At 37.8% G+C, this 22,651-nt stretch overlaps 3 protein-coding genes and 1 long non-coding RNA gene across 4 annotated transcripts; 2 read left to right on the top strand and 2 right to left on the bottom strand.

Moving 5' to 3' along the window:
• Positions 1–6,587: 6,587 nt before the first annotated feature.
• Positions 6,588–7,445, top strand: LOC149941417 (uncharacterized). The gene is made up of 3 exons (XR_016481321.1): positions 6,588–6,691; positions 6,767–6,886; positions 7,329–7,445. It is a non-coding gene; the product is annotated as an uncharacterized LOC149941417 (long non-coding RNA).
• Positions 7,446–14,744: 7,299 nt separating this feature from the next.
• LOC149941416 (uncharacterized protein F54H12.2-like) lies at positions 14,745–16,067 on the top strand. The gene has a single exon (XM_090179468.1). The coding sequence runs from the start codon at positions 14,745–14,747 to the stop codon at positions 16,065–16,067; it is 1,323 nt and encodes a 440-aa protein (XP_090035594.1).
• A 629-nt stretch (positions 16,068–16,696) lies between these two features.
• On the bottom strand, positions 16,697–18,032 carry LOC149941415 (uncharacterized). Its single transcript, XM_090178787.1, has 2 exons — positions 17,645–18,032; positions 16,697–17,585 (listed from the first exon to the last, which is right to left on the bottom strand). Exons 1-2 carry the CDS (start codon positions 17,910–17,912, stop codon positions 16,825–16,827), a joined length of 1,029 nt encoding a protein of 342 aa, XP_090034913.1. The 5' UTR covers positions 17,913–18,032; the 3' UTR covers positions 16,697–16,824.
• Positions 18,033–18,041: 9 nt separating this feature from the next.
• Positions 18,042–18,769, bottom strand: LOC149941414 (uncharacterized). The gene is made up of 2 exons (XM_090179467.1): positions 18,550–18,769; positions 18,042–18,487 (listed from the first exon to the last, which is right to left on the bottom strand). The coding sequence occupies exons 1-2, from the start codon at positions 18,686–18,688 to the stop codon at positions 18,042–18,044; spliced, it is 585 nt and encodes a 194-aa protein (XP_090035593.1). The 5' UTR covers positions 18,689–18,769.
• Positions 18,770–22,651: the final 3,882 nt, after the last annotated feature.

The following is a 22,651-nucleotide window of genomic DNA, read 5'->3' as shown; positions in this document are numbered from 1 at the left end:
TAAAAAAAATACCAACTTTGACCACATAAGCAATGTTGTTTGTGAGTGACTGGGTTATAACGCGTTGGAGGGTAGTAATCAGTTTGAGGTTTACGTAATTTTTGAACGATTTTTTGCTAGGCATTGAATTTTAACTTCTGATTTTAATTTATAGTTTTTGTTTTGGTTGAAACCTAAGTTCTATATACCACGTCCCGAGATATAATCACAATTATAAGAAAACAATACTGATCTTCCCCCTTCCCGAAGACAGGAAGACAGATATTTAGTTTATAAAATATTAACGGAATAAACAAAATAACTGGTAGAATTTATCATAAATTTCGAGGCAAGTTCAATTCGAAATAGTCTAAGAGGATTAAAGTTTAATTTCATTAATTTGATCTGTTAATCATAGTTTAATTGAAATAACAACGATTTAAAATCATAGTTTAACTGAAATAACAACGATTTAAAATCATAGTTTAACTGAAATAATAACGATTTAAAATCATAGTTTAACTGAAATAACAACGATTTAAAATCATAGTTTAATTGAAATAATAAGGATTTAAAATCATAGTTTAATTGAAATAACAACGATTTAAAATCATAGTTTAATTGAAATAACAACGATTTAAAATCATAGTTTAATTGAAATAATAACGATTTAAAATCATAGTTTAATTGAAATAATAACGATTTAAAATCATAGTTTAATTGAAATAATAACGATTTAAAATCATAGTTTAATTGAAATAATAACGATTTAAAATCATAGTTTAACTGAAATAATAACGATTTAAAATCATAGTTTAATTGAAATAATAACGATTTAAAATCATAGTTTAATTGAAATAATAACGATTTAAAATCATAGTTTAATTGAAATAATAACGATTTAAAATCATAGTTTAACTGAAATAATAACGATTTAAAATCATAGTTTCATTGAAATAACAACGATTTAAAATCATAGTTTAACTGAAATAATAACGATTTAAAATCATAGTTTAATTGAAATAATAACGATTTAAAATCATAGTTTAATTGAAATAACAACGATTTAAAATCATAGTTTAATTGAAATAATAACGATTTAAAATCATAGTTTAATTGAAATAATAACGATTTAAAATCATAGTTTAATTGAAATAATAACGATTTAAAATCATAGTTTAACTGAAATAATAACGATTTAAAATCATAGTTTCATTGAAATAACAACGATTTAAAATCATAGTTTAACTGAAATAACAACGATTTAAAATCATAGTTTAACTGAAATAACAACGATTTAAAATCATAGTTTAATTGAAATAATAACGATTTAAAATCATAGTTTAATTGAAATAATAACGCAGAGAGTAGAAAACTCATGGAATGCGCCCTGCCGGCTCCAATTAAGATTAAATCGTCTATTTTTGCGTTAATGAGTTGGATTGACAAATTTTAAGGATGGTAATGATCACGAATTCATTCTCTTTTTAGGCCCTGAGAGTCCAATGACACCGCCAGCAATAGGCACGAGTAGGCACGTGCCTTCGTGGAAAACTAGAGGGGGCCCCAAATTTATTAAAAAAGGGGCCCTATTTTTTCATATTGGTAAATTTTTCGTAGCGGAATTAATAGAGAAATTGCTGAAAAATTTCCAACTTGTGAACTATCAACTAATGCACATATTTTATGGGTTTATATTAACTCCATTTAAAAAGGATAATACCCATTGTATAATGATTTAAGGCTTGTATATAATTATCTTCGCTATATTTTTACGACTATTATGAAATAACCGTCAGTAGCAGAGATGTAGACTCACTTTCTCTTTTTATTTCGTGCCCGCCCTATATGGGGATTGGGGGGCGGGGCAAGAAATATTGTGTTTACTCAATAGTGGTACAATTAGATGGTTAGCTCCTGATATAATTATGCATAAATATTTTCACACAAAGTAAGCGTTATTTACATTTTTTAAAGCATTTCAATTTTTAATGGGCCTTGGCTGTATCACTCGTTGATTTCCAAAGACTAAGAGGAATTCGCCGAGAGTTATTAGTCTTAAGTGACATAATGGTGAAACAGACTATTATTAAAAAAATGCATTAGGTAAATAGGTAGTGTCATACTTATGTTTATTATGTTACTTATGGTTGAAGTAAATATATTTAGAATTGGTGGGCAAGAGGGGGCCCCAAATTGTAGTGCCTACGTGGGAAAAAACCCTGTCAAACTTTAAAATCTTATCTCCACTTGATTAATGGGCCGAAACTTGTAGGGCAATGGGAGAGTCCGGCTTCCTAGAATTTAGCCAATTTGCGCGAAATAGGTAAACTTCACTGTTAGCTCTGAAATAAAAAACGCCCACCTCCCCCAACAATTCGAGTGGTTAGCCAGTTGCTAGAGGGACAGCGCGTCAGCCCTCCAGAATAAAACCGAACGTTGTCCACTTGTTCCGCAAATAAATTGTATTATACACGTCTTGAAAATCTTTTCCAACGAGATTTTGCTTTCCAGAATAGTCATGGAAATTATTACAGGTGAACAAGAAGGCAGTCGCTTGTTTAAGCAGGATGGTTATTTGTATTTAAGAAATAAAAAAGCCCAATGGCTCCATTTACTTTCGGTGTTATTTCCAAACTAACACCGTATTAAAGTGCAAACAAACTGAAGTTTTGCGACCTGGTGCTGAAATAATAACGATTTAAAATCATAGTTTAATTGAAATAATAACGATTTAAAATCATAGTTTAATTGAAATAATAACGATTTAAAATCATAGTTTAATTGAAATAATAACGATTTAAAATCATAGTTTAACTGAAATAATAACGATTTAAAATCATAGTTTCATTGAAATAACAACGATTTAAAATCATAGTTTAACTGAAATAATAACGATTTAAAATCATAGTTTAATTGAAATAATAACGATTTAAAATCATAGTTTAATTGAAATAACAACGATTTAAAATCATAGTTTAATTGAAATAATAACGATTTAAAATCATAGTTTAATTGAAATAATAACGATTTAAAATCATAGTTTAATTGAAATAATAACGATTTAAAATCATAGTTTAACTGAAATAATAACGATTTAAAATCATAGTTTCATTGAAATAACAACGATTTAAAATCATAGTTTAACTGAAATAACAACGATTTAAAATCATAGTTTAACTGAAATAACAACGATTTAAAATCATAGTTTAATTGAAATAATAACGATTTAAAATCATAGTTTAATTGAAATAATAACGATTTAAAATCATAGTTTAATTGAAATAATAACGCAGAGAGTAGAAAACTCATGGAATGCGCCCTGCCGGCTCCAATTAAGATTAAATCGTCTATTTTTGCGTTAATGAGTTGGATTGACAAATTTTAAGGATGGTAATGATCACGAATTCATTCTCTTTTTAGGCCCTGAGAGTCCAATGACACCGCCAGCAATAGGCACGAGTAGGCACGTGCCTTCGTGGAAAACTAGAGGGGGCCCCAAATTTATTAAAAAAGGGGCCCTATTTTTTCATATTGGTAAATTTTTCGTAGCGGAATTAATAGAGAAATTGCTGAAAAATTTCCAACTTGTGAACTATCAACTAATGCACATATTTTATGGGTTTATATTAACTCCATTTAAAAAGGATAATACCCATTGTATAATGATTTAAGGCTTGTATATAATTATCTTCGCTATATTTTTACGACTATTATGAAATAACCGTCAGTAGCAGAGATGTAGACTCACTTTCTCTTTTTATTTCGTGCCCGCCCTATATGGGGATTGGGGGGCGGGGCAAGAAATATTGTGTTTACTCAATAGTGGTACAATTAGATGGTTAGCTCCTGATATAATTATGCATAAATATTTTCACACAAAGTAAGCGTTATTTACATTTTTTAAAGCATTTCAATTTTTAATGGGCCTTGGCTGTATCACTCGTTGATTTCCAAAGACTAAGAGGAATTCGCCGAGAGTTATTAGTCTTAAGTGACATAATGGTGAAACAGACTATTATTAAAAAAATGCATTAGGTAAATAGGTAGTGTCATACTTATGTTTATTATGTTACTTATGGTTGAAGTAAATATATTTAGAATTGGTGGGCAAGAGGGGGCCCCAAATTGTAGTGCCTACGTGGGAAAAAACCCTGTCAAACTTTAAAATCTTATCTCCACTTGATTAATGGGCCGAAACTTGTAGGGCAATGGGAGAGTCCGGCTTCCTAGAATTTAGCCAATTTGCGCGAAATAGGTAAACTTCACTGTTAGCTCTGAAATAAAAAACGCCCACCTCCCCCAACAATTCGAGTGGTTAGCCAGTTGCTAGAGGGACAGCGCGTCAGCCCTCCAGAATAAAACCGAACGTTGTCCACTTGTTCCGCAAATAAATTGTATTATACACGTCTTGAAAATCTTTTCCAACGAGATTTTGCTTTCCAGAATAGTCATGGAAATTATTACAGGTGAACAAGAAGGCAGTCGCTTGTTTAAGCAGGATGGTTATTTGTATTTAAGAAATAAAAAAGGCCAATGGCTCCATTTACTTTCGGTGTTATTTCCAAACTAACACCGTATTAAAGTGCAAACAAACTGAAGTTTTGCGACCGGGTGCTGAGCGTTTGGAGATGTGTAATAACCACGGACACAATCACAACCCACCAGCAAGAAGAACCAAGAAAATGGAGTTCAAAGGTAAATTACGGACTTTAGCAGCCTCAAGTTTCGCCTCGTCTCAGAAGACAGTTTTCGACCGCCTTCGTATGGAGTAAGTAAATAATTTTCTTCCGAAAATCAGACAGTTTTGTAAAGACGATTTAAAAATGACAACGGTATATTTGATATTTAGACATGACGTCACCGACGTGACTTATACCAACATGAAAAGCATGATGGGTAGAGCAGCACGGGAAAGATTTCCGGTGAATCCCAACAGCGTTCAGGGTGCTGCAGAAAATATGGGTCCAAGAGGCATAGCTAAACACTTTTCTAGAGATTCTTGTGGGAACCCATTTTTCAGAGTGATGCTACCCCTTTTTCACACTCTGGTTTTTGTGTCTCAGTACATGGCGGACAATGTGATGCCAGAAGCAACGTTAATGTTTGTAGACGGCACATTTAAAGTTCCAAAACTCTTCAAACAGTTAGTTGTGATTCATTTGGCAGCCAACCGTACAAACTATGTAAGTTATATTTTACTTATTTTAGCAGAAGTACTGACAATAGGAACTTTAAATTGGTGCAGGTTTTCTCAGCCGTTTACGCGCTGATGACTGTAAAATCACAGCAGGCGTACAACGAGCTCTTCCAGTACGTTTCACAAGAGTTTCCTGCACTATGTCCGACCGAAATAATGACTGATTATGAATTAGGCCTTCAAAACAGTCTCAGGCGTCATTTTCCCGCCGCCCAAATGAATGGGTGCTGATTCCACTTTGCGCAGGTAAATAAAAGCACCTTATACATTTTACATTGATGTCGCAGTAATTTGTGTAGTAAATTTAAAACATCCATTTTTGTAAAATAAATTAGGCTATATATCGAAAAATCCAAACCGTGCATTTGATAAATATCTACAAAGTTAACGGACCAGCTAGAGACGCATTGAAAATGATTATGGCGCTTCCTCTCTTACCAGCAGCACGGATTCAGGAAGGATTGGATATCATTAGATTTAGAATGGCAGCAATGGCCTATGTGCGTAGATAAATTATTCGACTTTTCGTAATATAATAGTAATGAGTATAACGGCTACAATAACGTAATTATTTATTTAGCTACCCAACACTAAGTTTGCAGCATTAAATGGACTTGCTTAGTATGTCCAAGACTACTGGATTAGAGTTGTAACGCCGGCGGTTATATCTGTCTGGAACTTACTGAGGAGGACCAATAATGATAATGAATCGTGGAATTCAAGATTTAACAGATTAGTGAACTATCAAAATATTGGAATTTGGAAATACATTGGTATAAATTAAAACCATATTGTCGGTTCTTAATATTAACCAGTAATTTTCTGTTCTTTAGATCATCTCCAATTAACGGAAGACTCTCAAAGACGAGACCACTCCGCCGCTCTTGAAGGGATGAAAATTCGATCGACACGTAATAAGCGTTACGTACAAAATGATAAGTAAGCAATATTTTGACTTAATTCTGCTTTTAAAGGGTGTCAATTATACAAACTGTAACAATTTTGGTAGCCGAATACGAGCTCTTACCGAAGAATTTCAGAGCGAACAAATCGACATCGTTCAATTCTTAGAGCGAGCAAAGCACTTTATAAGCCCTGAGAATGACGAAGATGACCAAGATTTCGGAGACCCGAAAATTCCAGGCAACCAACCACCTCCATCTCCACCACCGTTTCCACCACCATCTCCACGACAGTCTCCACCAGCTTCTCCACGGTCTCCACGACCGTCGCAACAACCATCTCCACCCCCGTCTCCAGGACAGTCTCCACCAACGCTTCCACAAACGTCTTCACCAGTGGCGCCTCTGGTAGTAGCCCAACAACTACTACCACCATCACCACCACCACCACAACTACCAGCAGCAGCAGCAGCAGTTGCAGCTGCTATTGAGACGGTGCGCATGAGGGTAGTGCGCGATCCAAATTCACCCCTCGGAATGAGATTGGAGCTGGTCGAAGCTCCACGAAAAGACGCCGCCTACGCTCCAGCGGTTCTTGGAATGGTTAATGGTAAGCGTAAACTAGGGACGTAGATCTGTTTTTGCAAAGTTTTTTCATTGACATATATTCAAAATTCCGCCACAGCGCTGCCAGGACAGTCAACCACCGTAAGGCCCCGGCAGATCGTCGGCGTCCGCCATGGCCTCCAAGGACCCAACCAGCCACCGTCTTCGACCGCGACAAACGCCGCAACGATAGTGAATGGTAAGCGTAAACTAGGGACGTAGGTTTGTTTTTGCCAAGTTTTTTTTGACGTATTTTTAAATTTCCGCCACAGCGCTGCCAGGACCGTCAACCACGGTAAGGCCCCGGCAGATCATCGACGCCCGCCATGGCCTCCAAGGACCCATCCGGACACCGTCTTCGATCGCAACAAACGCCGCAACGATAGTGAATGGTAAGCGTAAACTTGAATTTGTGTGCCTAAAAACTTTTCATTGACATATATTATAAATGAGCGTTCTTGAATCAGTTGAAGGCATGTTAAGAGATTACGATCTTTACGACGGCCTAATGCCAATTGAAGCTGATCATTCTGAGGAAGAACCTGTTGCAGCACTAATTCAGAATGTTCTTCTTGAAGAACAAGTAAAAAAATAAATATTGTACGGAAATATTCAAAATGTATTAAACCTTTTGGTTTTAGAACGATCAAAACGAATCTGAAGAGTGCAATATATGCTATGACAATATTGCCAGCACTAGAGCAATACCATGTAGCCATAAAGCATGTTACAGGTGCTTTTCTATGCTTCAAACAAAAAACCAATGTCCGTTTTGCCGTAGGACAATAGATTATTTGATTGGCGTCTAGGTAATAAAATCCTGTTACTTTTTGTTTTGTAATCATAAAAAACCAGTGTTTTAAGAAGCAATGCATCTTCCCAGCCACATAAGCAATTATTTTTTATGTTGAATTATAGATCTTCAACCTCATTTCTCCGACTCCACCTGAATCTCTCGAGGCTTCATTCCTATGCCTTCTCAGTGGTGCCATTTTAGGGGACAAACTTTTAGAAAAAATCTTATAGAAAACATGCGTTTTTGTGCTATAACACCCAAAAATAAAAGTTTTTTTCAGTGACATACAGCGCTGCCAGGACAGTCAACCACCGTAAGGCCCCGGCAGTTCATTAAAGTTCGCCATGGCCTCCAAGGACCCATCCGGACACCGTTTTCGACCGCGGCAAACGCCGCAACGATAGTGAATGGAAAGCGTAAACTAGGGACGTAGATCTGTTTTTGCCAAGTTTTTTTTTACGTTTTTTCAAAATTCCGCTTCAGCGCTGCCAGGACAGTCAACCACCGTAAGGCCCCGGCAATTCATCAACGTTCGCCATGGCCTCCAAGGACCCATCCGGACACCGTTTTCGACCGCGGAAAACCCCGCAACGATAGGGAATGGAAAGCGTAGACTATATAGGGACGTAGATCTGTTTTTGCCAAGTTTTTTTTGACGTTTTTTAAAAAATAATTATTGTACGGCAATATTCAAAATGTATTAAACCTTTTGGTTTTAGAATGATCAAAACGAATCTGAAGAGTGCAATATATGCTATGACAATATTGCCAGCACTAGAGCAATACCATGTAGCCATAAAGCATGTTACGGGTGCTTTTCTATGCTTCAAACAAAAAACCAATGTCCGTTTTGCCGTAGGACAATAGATTATTTGATTGGCGTCTAGGTAATAAAATCCTGTTACTTTTTGTTTTGTAATCATGAAAACCAGTGTTTTAAGAAGCAATGCATCTTCCCAGCCACATAAGCAATTATTTTTTGTGTTGAATTATAGATCTTCAACCTCATTTCTCCGACTCCACCTGAATCCATTGAATTGGGAAAAATATTGCTAGAATTACAATCACGATTTCGGTTGCCATGGTTACGCGGGACCTGTTCTGAGAAGACTACGAAATTTATCTTTATGATTAGGCGGTAGTGCCATCTATATTTTGTAAAGTTATATGGTTGAAAATAAATAATTATTAGCTAACTCACTGTAACTTGTGTTAAAAAGGATCGTGTTGACAGAATAAAATTGTTTTAAACAACTTCAAAGGTTTGTTTGTTACGATAAATCATACATTTCAATTTCGCGTCAGATTCGCCCAAAAATTCAATTGCCATATAATGACCACCACCAGAGAAAGAAGCCGCCACGGTAAAACGATCGATAAAATTGATAAAGTTTCCTTATTGAAATAAATTGGTCCCGCGTCAGCCAGATTTAGTTGTACCTCAGTAGTGTAAAAGTGAGAGTTTAGAGCCACGGGGTGCAAAATTCCCATAGGGTTATAACGGGGTGCCAATATTTTCCATAGGGTTAGCGCGGGGTGCCGGTATCTCCCTCGAAACCGCATCGGCTCGATGTGGCCAGATTTGCCGGCATCGAGAATACGAGAGAGACCGATGAAAACGTGAAGTGAGAATCGAAGCCGGTCAGAGTCTTGTTGACGGGGTGTAATATCGTTCGAGGAGGAAGCTGAGTTTCGTGACAAGGTAGGGGAGAGAGACCCGGAAGAGAGTGAGGTCTCGGATTTCAACCGCGCCAGAAAGGAGCGGCTTGTTTATACGCGCGTTTCCTCGGTACGGGGTGGGAGTTTACGCGGGGATTAACGAAATACCCAATAGGGTATGGCATGGGGTATAATTCATGAACAAAGTACGGGTCAGCATCGAGAATACGAGAGCGTCCGTCGAAAACGCGAAGGGACCATCGGAGCCAGCCGGAGATTTATTGACGGGGCGTAATAAGGAAGCGAAATAGAGGTCCGCTATAAAACAAGGTCAAGCTTTTCATCCGCGCCAGAACGAAGCGGTTTGTTTATACACGTGTTTAGTCGGTACGGGGCATGAATCTACGGTGAGGGTAGCGATATTACGACGATTATAATATCTTTCGGAGAAAAGGGAGAATATTTGCTACGAACGAAATAGACTTAAATTAACGTAAATGATAATGAATAAAACGATGTATCGCGCAATATAGGAACTAAGTTAAAAAAAAACGACGAGTACTATATAAGGAGTTTTATTTTCCCACAAAACTTCATTCTCAATTTGTAATTGCTAGTCTATGACGTCTTGGAATACTGATAAAATGTATGTATAAAACATGATCTTAATACCGAGATTCTGTTTAACAAATATAAAATTTTCAGGAATAGCAGTAAGGTTTTTCCGGTTTCTACCACGAAAGGAGTGTTGGTAACCCCGGACTGTAATATCTACATCGGAACCCTAGAAGGAGGCGTTGGCATAGCGCTGACTGAAAGTCAATTCAAGCAATTGTGGAGAGCGAACGAGGAAATAACTTCATTCTTGGAAGACGATTCTATCCCACCCTCAACGTGGTTCTTCGAAGGATCGGAAACGAGACGGGTAGAACTGTGCATTTTTCAAGACCGTAGAGTAGTGGACGTCAGGGAAATCGTTCTTGGCACTGGGACCAATTACGGCAAGCACTACCTGACCAAGCGTGGATTCACTCTGACGCGGTATCCCTGGAAGACGTTGATGGAAAAATACGGTGAAGTGATGATCTACCATAACGAAGTCAAACGCGTCTTCAACGATATTAAAGAAACTGTACTAAACAAAGTTACCGATTATATTAATAAGCAGTGCAGTGGTTGTGAAGTTGATCATCTTTCGCAAGATGAGCATGACTGTTTAATGATAGATTGGAATTCCCGTTTAGATGCGTACTTGTTTGACGCCATGGCAAAAATAAGTTATTCGGAAATAATCTCAAAACTTAACACATTTTTAAGCGAGGATTTTCGGGATAATATTTTGTCTTTTATTATGTGTAATTTGAAGAATATGTTACATAAGACGGTAGATTGTTAAAAAAAATATCAATAAAAAGAATCGTATTAAAAACCACGCTTATTATTTCTTATCTCATTTACAAACATGAATCCTATCATGATACATCCTTTCACGGGGCTCGTGTCAGGACCCACGCAGTCTGGAAAATCTCACTTTATCGCGAAATTAATCAAACATAATGACTCTTGCATATCTCCCCCACCCCAACGAATAATTTGGTGTTATACAGAGTACCAACAGAAATTATTTAATTCAGTATTGGAGCATAATCCAACAGTCGAGTTTCACGAAGGATTGTTGGACCCAGGAACTTTGAATCCAATGATTAGAAATTTTGTCATTCTCGATGACCTATTATGCGAAATAGCTAATAACAAAGACGTGACCAATTTATTCATCCGAGGTTCGCATCATCGAAACACGTCGGTACTGATTTTAATGCAAAATTTGTTTTATCACGGGAAAGAGGTTAGAACTCTCAATCTGAATTCGCAGTACCTCGTCATCTTCCGTTCCGCTAGAGACGTTTCCAGCGTACTAAATATTGCTAAACAAATTTCTCCGTCAAATACCAAATTCGTCGTGGACGCTTTCCGTCAAGCCGTGATGAAACCGTACGGCTATTTATTCATCGATTTAAAACCAAACACTTCAGATGAATATCGGCTGCGAACGGGAATCATACCGGGAGAAGAAGCCGCGATTTTTGTTCCAAAATGAGCGTACGAACTTCAAAACGAGTTTGTAAAAACTTAAACTTTTTGAAATATTTGAGCACTTGTAACGTGAAACAGAGAAAAGCTATCGTCAAGCTAGCAAATCGAGACGCTATTTTATCGTTGGTCGAATGCTGTATAAATGTACTTCGTGGGAACGTTCAACTTACAGATGAGCAAAAGAGTCGGTTGAAGAAACATCGTAAAGTGATACACCATCTATGTCGTAAAATTCCTCTCGCTAAAAGAAAACAGATTCTAGTGCAGAAGGGGGGATTTCTCCCGCTTTTATTAGCTCCGCTTCTTTCAATCGTGAGCTCAGTCGCCGGCGCGGCGATAAACCGCGCTATTAATAAGTAAAAATGGCCCGCAAAATGATTTTAGTTTCCGAAGACGCCTTACGTCGTATGAAAAACGCTACTCTAGAAGAAGTTGTTCTGGAACCGGAAATACCCACTTTGGATAAGGAAATGAAAGCCATTCTCGAGAACCCCAATATGTCCCAATCCGAAAAATTATCATTTTATAATCAAACTTTGCAGCGACACTTAAGTTCTAATCAGAAACCAGTTGAAAAACAACAGCAATCAAAAAAAACCTGGTACGAAGAAATTGCCACATCTATACCACCAAGTCTGCTCACCGACGCGATATCTTTGTACAATTGGACATTGCGATATATTTCGTGGAACGAATTAGGCGAAATGGAAATTGGGGGGCGGGTCGTTTCGGGATCGAACGTTATAGATTTAATTTACGACGCGGTTAGAAAAACCAAATCAAATGTCGATCCTACGGGAATTAATAATTTTTACGAAACTTTGCAAAATAATAATGTACCAAAAAAATTTATCAAGAATCCCGCGAGGTTAAATTTGTTAAAATCATTATCTTATCTCGCGACTCCACCCAGACCGCAACAGTGGGTGACGATTTGACTGTATTTATCAATAAAACCTTTAACGTAAGTTAACGAGTATTTATTTCAATTTTTTTTTCTCAGGATGGATGGTTGTACTGAAACTGTAGCTGTGGGTGTGACGTCCAGATTAGTGGATTCTTATTCCAAAAATCCGAAAATTTTAACCGCTGTCATAATAATATTTATATTCGTAATAATGGAATTATCTGAATTCCTATTATGGTACTACACGGTACCCACACCGGGAAATTTTACCAACTATGGATAGACTTAGAAATATATACTACGACGTAGCAGACTCTGGCGGTTACGTTGGCCTTCGAGGATTGTATCGTTCAGCCCGAGAAAAGGGATTCAACGTATCATTGAATGAGGTTAAAAATTTTTTACAGAACCAAGATACGTATACGTTACACAAAAATGTAAAGCGGCGGTACGAAAGAAATAAGACAATAGTTTACGGTATTGACGAACAATGGCAAGCTGATTTAATTGACCTGCAGAAACTATCGAAACAAAATAAGGGATATCGTTACATACTCGCTTGTATTGACGTATTTAGCAAATTCGCTTTCGTTGAGCTGGTGAAAGATAAGAAAGGGGCTACCATAGTGAATGCTCTGAAAAACATACTAGATGGTGAAAGACGACCAAAACGCCTACAGAGTGATCACGGGAATGAGTTTGTTTGTAAAGCCGTTCAATTGGAGTTAAAATCACGGGGAATAGAATTTTTCGCGACGAATTCTGAAGTTAAGGCCAGTATCGTCGAACGCTTTATTCGATCGTTTAAATCAAGAATGTATCGATATTTCACTGGCAAAAATACAAATAAATACGTCGATACGCTCCAAGATTTAGTTACCGCGTACAATAACAGCTATCACCGTTCAATTAAATGTAAGCCCGTCGAAGTAACGTCAGAAAATTCGAAAATAATTTGGAAAACTCTATACGGAGGTATTGATTTCAGTCCGCCAGTGACCTATGATTTCGAAATTGGTGATATTGTAAGAATTAGCAAAAACAAGGGTATCTTTGAGAAAGGATATATCCCAAATTTTTCCGAAGAATTGTTTCGAGTGATTAAGCGGATACCGAGGCAACCGGCGGTATATAAACTGGAGGCTTTGGATTCGGAACCCATTTTGGGAGTGTTTTACAAGGAAGAAGTACAAAAAGTCGGAAAAGATCTCGAGACTTGTGCTTTTAAAATTGAAAAAGTGCTCAGGCGGCGACGCAAATCAGATAATTCAGTCGAGTTACTCGTACGCTGGAAGGGGTACGGACCGCAATTTGACAGTTGGGTTCAAGAAGTAGACTTAGAATGAGTTTCTACATCACTCTACCATCCGATTCTTCGCTGAATTACTTTCCCGATAATACTTTGAGCAAATTCAGAGCTTACCTTCCGGAAAATGTTCAGCTGAATGGACCTTACGAAGTAGGGTTAGCGGAAATAAGTTATCCTAGAACGTGGAACAATATCAAAGAAGAGCGGGTAGTCCAAGTTTGGACGGATGATATCATGTCGGAAGGTTTTACGGAAGAAAAACTAGCTATTATACCCAAAGCAAATTTCTCTACAATCGAAGATTTACTTGAAATGTTAAAATTTGAGGGTAAAAATGTTGAGTTTAAATACATAAAACATCTGAAACGAGTTTCGGTTCACATTGCTAAGAGTTTTTATTGTAAAATCCCTCCTGATATAGCGGTTATGTTGGGGTTTTCGATTCAGCAAGTACAAGAACTTGAAATTAGGGAATCGACGATAGCTCCATATACCGTAGATATGGACGTGGGATTACATTCGTTGTTTGTTTATTCCGATATCGTTGAAAGTACGATCGTCGGGGACAGGAACGTACCTCTCCTAAGAATTATTAGCGTTAAAGGGAAAGACGGTGAAACTATAGACTCGATATTCACTAAACCACATTATTTACCAGTCGTGGGTTCAAATATTCAAATTATCGAAATTAATATTATGGACGACTTGGGGAACCCCGTGCGATTCGAACGTGGAAAGGTGCACGTTACTCTACATTTCAGACCATGGAGGGCCTGGCTCACCCTATAACAACACGTGCGAGAACGAGTCGCGTTCATTTTAGTAAAGCATAACGAACGACCAACATCATGAGACACTCGCAGTATAATCCCGCCGTAAGCGATTACGAGAACGACTATTTGAATCAGGCTGGCTATGGATCAATTCCTGTTTATCGAGGTGTGGGTGTTCAAAGAGGATATGGATTAGGCAATATACTAGCTTCAGCTTTTCGCAGTGCCATGCCCCTTTTCAAGCGTGGAGCCCAGTTCTTAGGAAGAAAATTCCTCGATACTGGAGCGAAAGTCGTCACGGACGTTGCTAGCGGTATTCCAATCAAAAAGGCACTCGCAACTAGATCCAAAAGCGCTGGCAAAGAAACCTTAATTTCAGCCGCGGAAGTGGTTAAGCAAATGACGGGATCTGGACTTAAAAAGAAACGCTCCCGACCGCGCAAAATCACTCGACGTAAAGCCAAGAGGAGGAAAACATCGTGCCCTTCTTACTCCGATATATTTTCATAAAGCGTTATTATGGCACTGTTACATCCACATTCAAGCGGGTGTGTGAATTCGGAATTGGACCTTTTTCAAGTTCCGTTATCGCAGACGGGGATTATCGGTGGCGAATGGGTCGAATACAATCCCATTTCCAGTATTACCAACAATTCGGCGTTAACGTTTTGCATTAGTGGCAATTCAGAATCCTACGTAGACTTGTCGCAGACTCTCCTACACGTTCAGGTGGAAGTGAAAAAACAAAATGGATCTCTCCCCAAAGCCGCCGTGATCGGTGCGGGTGGAGTGGTAACTACACCAGCTGATAATGTGGCGCCGGTCAATTTATTTTTACACAGTCTCTTTCCCGAAGTGCATCTATTTTTAAAAGAAAAATCCGTTACTCCTTCGGCTAAAAATTACCCGTATAAAAGTATGATTCAAACCATGCTAACTTTTGGTGACTCGGCTAAAACGAGTCATCTGACCAGCTCCTTATTCTATCGCGACACGGCGGGTGAGTTTAACGACTTTACCAAAAACGAAGGTTTCTTGAAAAGAGCTGAATTTGCTCAAAAGGGAATTATCGATATGATCGGCGTCCTCCATTTAGATGTTTGTCAACAACCTCGATATCTTCTAAACTTGGTGGATTTAAAATTTGTTTTTGGTAAACCGAACACCGATTTTTGTTTACACTCCGATGTGAAATGTCAATTGGAAATCAAATCAGCTTCGCTTTATCTGAGAAAAGTTAAATTAATTCCAGAAATACCATTATCTCACGCGAAAGTATTACAAGTGGCTAGAGCTAAATACCCCATCACTCGCACCGAATGCACTTCATTTTCGATCCCCCAGGGGAACATGAGTGTAGTGCAGGATCATTTATTTACCGGCCAGATTCCCAATAAAGTCGTGATTGGGATGGTTAGTCAAACGGCTTTTCTAGGTGACTTAAAATTATCACCATATAATTTCCAGCACTTTAATTTAAACCACATTGGATTGTTTGTGGACGGAAACAGCGTACCCCATCGCCCTCTCACTCCTAATTTCGCGGAGAATAGCTACATCCAGGCTTACGCCAATTTATTTCTACAAACGGGTCAGTGGAACATTGACGAGGGAAACCAAATAAGTCGCGAAGATTACGTTGGTGGGAACTGCCTTTTCGTCTACGATTTGACGGCTGATTTGATGAGCAACGCCGCCCATTTCCATTTAGTTAAAAACGGAAATTTGAGGCTCGAGATAAAATTCGCATCAGCTTTAGCCGAAACGATTGCTGTAATTGTGTACGCGGAATTCCAGAGTTTGATTGAAATTGATAAAAACAGAACCGTGCTTTTGAACTAGAATGGATACGTTACAACTAACTAGAATTATGGAAAACGATAAGTCCACCAAAAACCTATTTCGGGGAGTTATGGCTGCGGATCAATTACCCAAATACGTGAAGACTTTCCCCTCTCTTTATATTGTGAACACGGCTACTTCAGAAACGTCCGGAGAACATTGGGTTGTACTCTATTTCTCGAAAAATAACAGCGCTACAGAATTCTTCGATTCTTTCGGGAACGCCCCCGATATGTTTCGCTTTAATGACTTTGTCGAAAGAAATAGTAAAACTGTTACTTTTAATTCGTTACAACTACAAGGAAATCTTAGTAGGACTTGTGGAGGCTTTTGCGTGTATTTTGCTATTAATCGATGTCGGGGTGTAAAAATGTTTGATATTGTGACAATATTTTCTAAACAAAAAAATGATAATGATAAGATGATTAAAGAATTTGTGTATTCAAACTATTCAATAAATATTGAATAACTTTTAAATGTTTTTTTTTAATTTACCAATATTCAAAACAAATTGCAAAAACACTAGTTCATAAACTTTTTTGTTAAAGTAAATTCACAGATCATTTCCAGTTGAAAATATTTAACATTTTTAGAATAATATTTGTGAAAATAAATCAAAATACTCTAAATATTCTTTTAGTCATATACATAATGTTCTTTTAGTCATATACATAATGTTCTTTTAGTTATATACATAATGCTCTTTTAGTCATATACATAATGTTCTATTAGTTATATACGTATTTTACGAATTCAGTCACACCTTTTTTATCTTGTCGATCCAGTGATGTCCATAGGATAGAGTTTGAATACCGTTACCCAAAATGTATCTTTTATTATCACAAGGATTTAGAGACATTTTGTTTTGGGAAATGGTAAAGAGTTGATGTCTCTGACTCACAATTCGCATCATACAGTTGCTCGTAATTTGATTCCGAAAAAGACAATTGCGGTAGCTCGAGTGGCGGATACTTTTTTTGACGACTCTCTTGCAAACACCCTTCGCGGTTTTTTTCTCCCCCTTCTCCGAAAGGATACTATACATTTTCGGGCGTAAACCGCAAAACTCGCGAATCGGAACTCCTTCCATCTCGTCTTTCATCTTCCCAATCACTTTTTTATTTGATTCATTGTGAAGAGGATGATTAACGGGATATCCTGAGAAATCGAAGAGGTGGGAGGACTTCTGTAAGTCCGCGTAGACATCCTCGGATTGTATGTCATACGTGAGGCTGTCAGTATCTGTGAAAAGGAGTCGCGCTTTACCCCCGAAATTCTTCCGCATGTACTCGTAATGAAACTCATACATGGAAAGTTTGGATAGATCCAAAATGGAGAAGCCGGTATAAATAGGTCTATTCAAAGTAAGCGACTTCCTCTTCATTTGAATGCCTACGAGTTCGTTGTGGAAAATAGTGAACTTTTCAAATGCCGGAGAAGACGCTTTCTTGATGGCCCGCTCAGGTGTTTGCACGAGATGAAAGTCTATACGATTACGGAGATTTTCCATGGTCTTACCTAGTATTAGAGAAAATGAGATTAGTATTGATTATTATTTAAATTTATATTTAATATACCAAAAGTGCTATTATTGAGCAACTTGAAAAATTCCCGTTCAAAGTTGTTTTTGGCAAGTTTTCTTTTCTCCGTATTGAACTCGATGAAGGGACGAAGCCAAGGACTTTGGTCAAACGAGAGTATCCTGTGAACTTTAGTAAGTTTCATCCCCTTCGAAACGTAGTATTTTAAATTACGATAGTGAACTACGTAACGTTGCTTGTTGAATAGATTAGGTACAAGCTTAGAAAGAGTGTCTTTTGTGGAAAGGTTCAATTGTTTAAGCATCAGTTTATAATATGAAGAAAATAAATCGGTGGTTATTGCGCGAGATTCGGGCGCAAGGGGGTAGCAATTGTGTTCTTGATGCAATTCAGCAGGATACTCTAAATCAACCTCCAAAATGAAACCATAGGATTACTCGTCCGATAAAGTAAGCACGTGTAAATTAGTGTAATCGAGGAGGTCTTTTACAGGTACCCAAGCGAACTTACTAGTGGGTAGGTAGCCGACCATCGACGACCCGTACAAATTGTTCATGTCGAAGTACATTATAAAATTACTCGGCTGCTCGGGGTCGTAAGTTTCGGGTATGTATTTATTATTCGCCTTGGCGAATCTGTGGCTAATCATCGAAACCCCTCCTCGAATACCGCGCTCAATAAATAAGTGCATGTCAATATCGAGGAGTAACTCCAACTTCACTTTGGTCATGTGAAGCGCAGATTCCCAGGCGAATCCTGGTCCGGTGTACGCGTGCGCGCAATCCAGGCCATAGTATGCTACACACATGGCGCGGAAACTTTCGAAGACGTCAGCGAGCTGGAGGGTATCCGCTTGAACGTACAAATCGTGTAGTTCACCTGTCAAGAAAATTTTCGTTAGTAACATTATTTCTTTCCATTAAAGATTTCTGGCGAAATACCTAGATTTTTTACGTTGAAAGTATTCCACACTTGTCGGACTGATTCGTAACTTTCATCTGATATGTGTTCGTCAGTGAGAGAGTTGAAAAATGCTTCTCTGGGAGGAAGTGTCTCCTCAAACTTTGCCACGCTGCTCATGTAGTCGTAAGGATAGGTTAATTTTTTAAGTAAATACGGGACTTGATGCGAAGGATAGAAAGAGTTTAAAATAGGAAATTTATCCGACCCCCCCCATAGCTAAGTTATTAATTAGAGTTTCGAGGGAAGCTGGCATGAAACGAAGTGAATCGATGAAACGGAGACGACCTATAGTGAAACTTATATAAGTTTCGGTGGTTGATGGAATGCAGGAAATTTTATGTTCCTTCATCAACCCAATCCTCTGCATAATAAGATTGGCGTCATATCTACAATTTGAAAATAAATATAATTTAGTTATAATTTCGTCGATAGTAGAAAGGAAAATAAATTACGTACCGTGATAAATTGTGCATGACGACGGGTGTAAACTTTCCAACTCTTAGCTTTAAATTACACGAATTGTGGGCCACTCCGCGAAAACGCCCTAAAAATTGTAATTAGACGTTAGCTTTCTGATAATAAAAACCACCGATAAAAGTGTAATATACCGGAATAATGACAATGGTCTCTAACTCCCGGATCGCTCTGCGTGAGAAGATCTCCACACACGTAACAATGAATGGCGTTGCGAACCGATTCTTCTTCGACTGGTGTCAAAACCATCGGAACGTTTTTCTTTAATAATTCGGTGATGTACTCCCGTTCCATCAACAAACTTTCAAGAAAAACATCAGTAGCGTCAGTTCCTCTATAAGTCACGGGCGGATGCGGTTTTCCTATAAATTGAATATTCTTTGTAGCGAAGATATTTTTTAAAAACAGTACAAAATATAAATACCATCGGGTCCTACAACAACATAGCTGAAACCACACGCTACATGTTCGGAAAGTTTGGTTGTTGATGACAGTGAAGAATCGGGTAAACATGTATGGATTTTATCAATGATAGATTCAAAATCCGCGTATATGACGTAAGGTACCTAAATTTAAGAAGAATATTAAAAAGTGAAAATTTGTAATAAGATTTCTTTTTTACCTTTTGTAGCCAGTCGATTTTATTGAATTTTAAAATGGGTTCTTTGTGGGGCATTTTCACAAGCTGTGGACCGTGGACATTACAGTTTTTTACGTGCTCTCTATGATTACTTTCGGCGCTTACACCAGAGTAGCGGTGTAAGCAATAACGACATACGTAAATTTTTCCGTTATGATTTGTGAAGTGACTCAACAAGCGACTAAGGTCGCTAATAAGACAAAAGTGCTGGTTTTTTCCTGACACGAGATATAGAAGGTCTATTTGTCGATCTTCCGGCACTTTGTTTTCACTGACGTGAAGCGGGAAAACTTCGTTATCATAACCAAAAACGTTGATTGATAGATTGTTTTTAAATTCAAATTTTGTAAGTTTTAAAACGTTTAATTGAAAAGGGAATGAAATGTCACTATAGTCTATTTCACTTTCAAATTTTTGGTATTGTTCCTTTCGGCGTCGATGTGAATTTGTAGGATGTAGTTTTGCTAGAATGCACCATAAGAAACACTTCTGGTCTTTAGTTTTAATATTTAGGAGACCTTTACCTTTACAAAGCTCCGAGGGTAGCTCTATATAGGTACCACCTACGAGTGGAAGATACGTTATAATATCCACTTGGAAAAACAAAATCCGATCAATGGTCCATCCACTACCCATGTCTTGGAATTCCCCCATTGCTTCCGCAACTTGCTTTATGCAAGAGTCTATTTGAACTGGTATTACGTCCGGCATGAGGGAAGTTTGAGTCTGGCTACGGAAATACGGTAACGCTTCAACTTCCTCGCCGTCGTTGAGTTTACGCACGTACTTCGTGCGAATAAATACGCTCCATTTTATACTCCGTTTCTTAGATAAGCGATTTTTCAAGTATTTAAATAAGGCTGAACATATAGAAGTGATTAATACCTCTGGGTCCGTTTGAGTGGTTTTCGGGGTATAACGCGAGCTAATGATGGCGTCCTCGATAATGGAAAGTTCTTCGACGTTTTCGAGAAAGCTATCCTCGGCATCGTCTATTTCCATCGGTTTTTGAAGTGGTAGAGGATTATTTTGCCATGGCTGTGCGGGTGTCGGTGAAACTGGCTGCTGAAATGGGAGGATGGCTTCTTTACGCGATGAATCGGGTGTCGATGAATCTGAACCACTCGCGTGAATTCGCGAATGACGTTGCAATCCGTATTTGCGCGCGAAACTGTTACCACAAAGCAAACAAACGTATTTCCTATTACCGTGTTGTTCTCGTTTATGTCGATTCAAAGTAAACTTTGTCGCAAATTCTCTAACACACATGGTGCACGAAAACATTTTGACTCGCTAGCCGCTACTCGCAACTGACAATGTCATCAGCTCCGATTCGAGCTTTTATACACTTTGCACCCCTAAACATTCGCTTCGCGTTGTTTAGGTTATAATAGTAGGGTCCTTCGCCAGTTGGGGAAGAGCAGGGTTTTTTTCGGTCTTAGCGCTTGGGACGTAGGAGAATTCTTTCAATGAAAGTACATCACTACTTTGTTATTATAACGGGGGTCGCCTCTATCTCGCTAGAATGTTTTCAATGTGATAAAGAATCTTTGGAAAATTATATCTGATGCGCTCTTTAGAATTTACAAGGATTAAAAAAATAATATCTTATTAATTCCCAACCAAAATTAAATATAATTCCTAATTATAAGTACGTAAAAAGTAAACTTTGGTATTTTCTCTTAATATTTATTTATTTTCACATTACAAATTCCTCACCGAGGGTTTGTTGAACAATTTGTTCTAAAGCCAATAATTTTTCCAAATCATCGTTAAAGTCAATTTTCTTTGTTTTTTTTAATCTGCTTCTCTGATGGAGCGCTTCTTTTCTTCCGCTTCTGTGTGTAAAATGAAGCGGATGCGAGAAGAGTCGAAGGAACTTCGGGGGTAGAAGAAGTTGACGCTATTGATGGTAGAGACGATAGAGATGATGATGAGTTTCCGGTTATAGAACATGCCGATGAAGATGTGGCAGGGATCAATGATAGTGTGGTCGGGATTTCTGGCGTTGAAGGATTCGGCTCGTTGTTCATTCCGAAAAAGAGGAGCGAAGCGATGGAGTCTTCTTCCGCCGATATTGTTAAATCCAGTTTTTCGATCTTAAAATAATTGTAATAAATACACGTTTTATACGTAATAAACGAAAATAAACATACCCCGATTAGTTGGTTTAATCCTCCGAGAGCCCGTCTTATGTTGGCTATGTTCGGGTGGTAACATAGGTGCACGTCTATAACTGCACACGCTTCATCCGGGCGGAATTCCACCCAAATCCCCGATGTTGCTTCCGGATAATGACTTCGAAAGTTCGAAAATTGAAGACTGGTAATTCGGGGCGGCCGGGAATGTGTCCCAGCGCAGCCTTATATCTTAAGACTGCGACGGTAACTTTTTTGTCTAAGACGGTATTGTTAGTTGCCATTCTGAAATGAATATGATTTTGATTTTCGGGAGATGGACTTATATATCCCAGCCAGAATTGAAATTTCTTCTGGAAGTCGTCTCCACCACAAGTAATAAATAGAGCTTATAGTTTACAACCTTTCGTAATAACAAGAATGTATTTACGCCATAAGATATAAATTACGCTTTATTTATGTCACAAAGAATAAATAACGTATTTATACTATAAGGTATACATAAGAACGTATTTATACTATAAGGTATACATAAGATCGTATTTATACTATAAGATATACATAAGAACGTATTTATACAGTGGGGTATAAATAAAGATTGTATTTATCTATATTTAGTATAAATATATTCTTGGTAATAAGACTAATTCTGATTTCCATCGGTAGACCTATTAGACGGTTGTAAGTAAAAATGTTTCTATTTAACCATTCCACTTCCCAATGTTTGATTCAAGTAAATGTATATGAGAGAGGTAAAAAAAAAATCAGATATGGTTAAGACCAAAATATTTTATTTATATTTTTTCCATAAATTTATCTGATGCGCTT

The sequence above is a fragment of the Leiobunum rupestre genome, chromosome 6 (assembly GCF_980474605.1).
Source record: "Leiobunum rupestre chromosome 6, qqLeiRupe1.1.hap1, whole genome shotgun sequence".
NCBI classification, from domain to species: domain Eukaryota; kingdom Metazoa; phylum Arthropoda; class Arachnida; order Opiliones; family Sclerosomatidae; genus Leiobunum; species Leiobunum rupestre.
Note: the sequence above shows the minus strand (reverse complement) of the source record. Positions and strands in the feature narration are given on the sequence as shown.

Bases quoted from the DNA above. Each gene is read 5' to 3' on its own strand.
- LOC149941414 (XM_090179467.1), bottom strand. From the start codon at position 18,688: ATGAGCAGCGTGGCAAAGTTTGAGGAGACACTTCCTCCCAGAGAAGCA. The intron at 18,488-18,549 runs GTATTTCGCCAG...TTTTCTTGACAG, and splicing joins TTTCAACGTAAAAAATCTAG to GTGAACTACACGATTTGTAC.
- LOC149941416 (XM_090179468.1), top strand. From the start codon at position 14,745: ATGGCACTGTTACATCCACATTCAAGCGGGTGTGTGAATTCGGAATTG.
- LOC149941415 (XM_090178787.1), bottom strand. From the start codon at position 17,912: ATGCTTAAACAATTGAACCTTTCCACAAAAGACACTCTTTCTAAGCTT. The intron at 17,586-17,644 runs GTATATTAAATA...CTCTAATACTAG, and splicing joins GCTCAATAATAGCACTTTTG to GTAAGACCATGGAAAATCTC.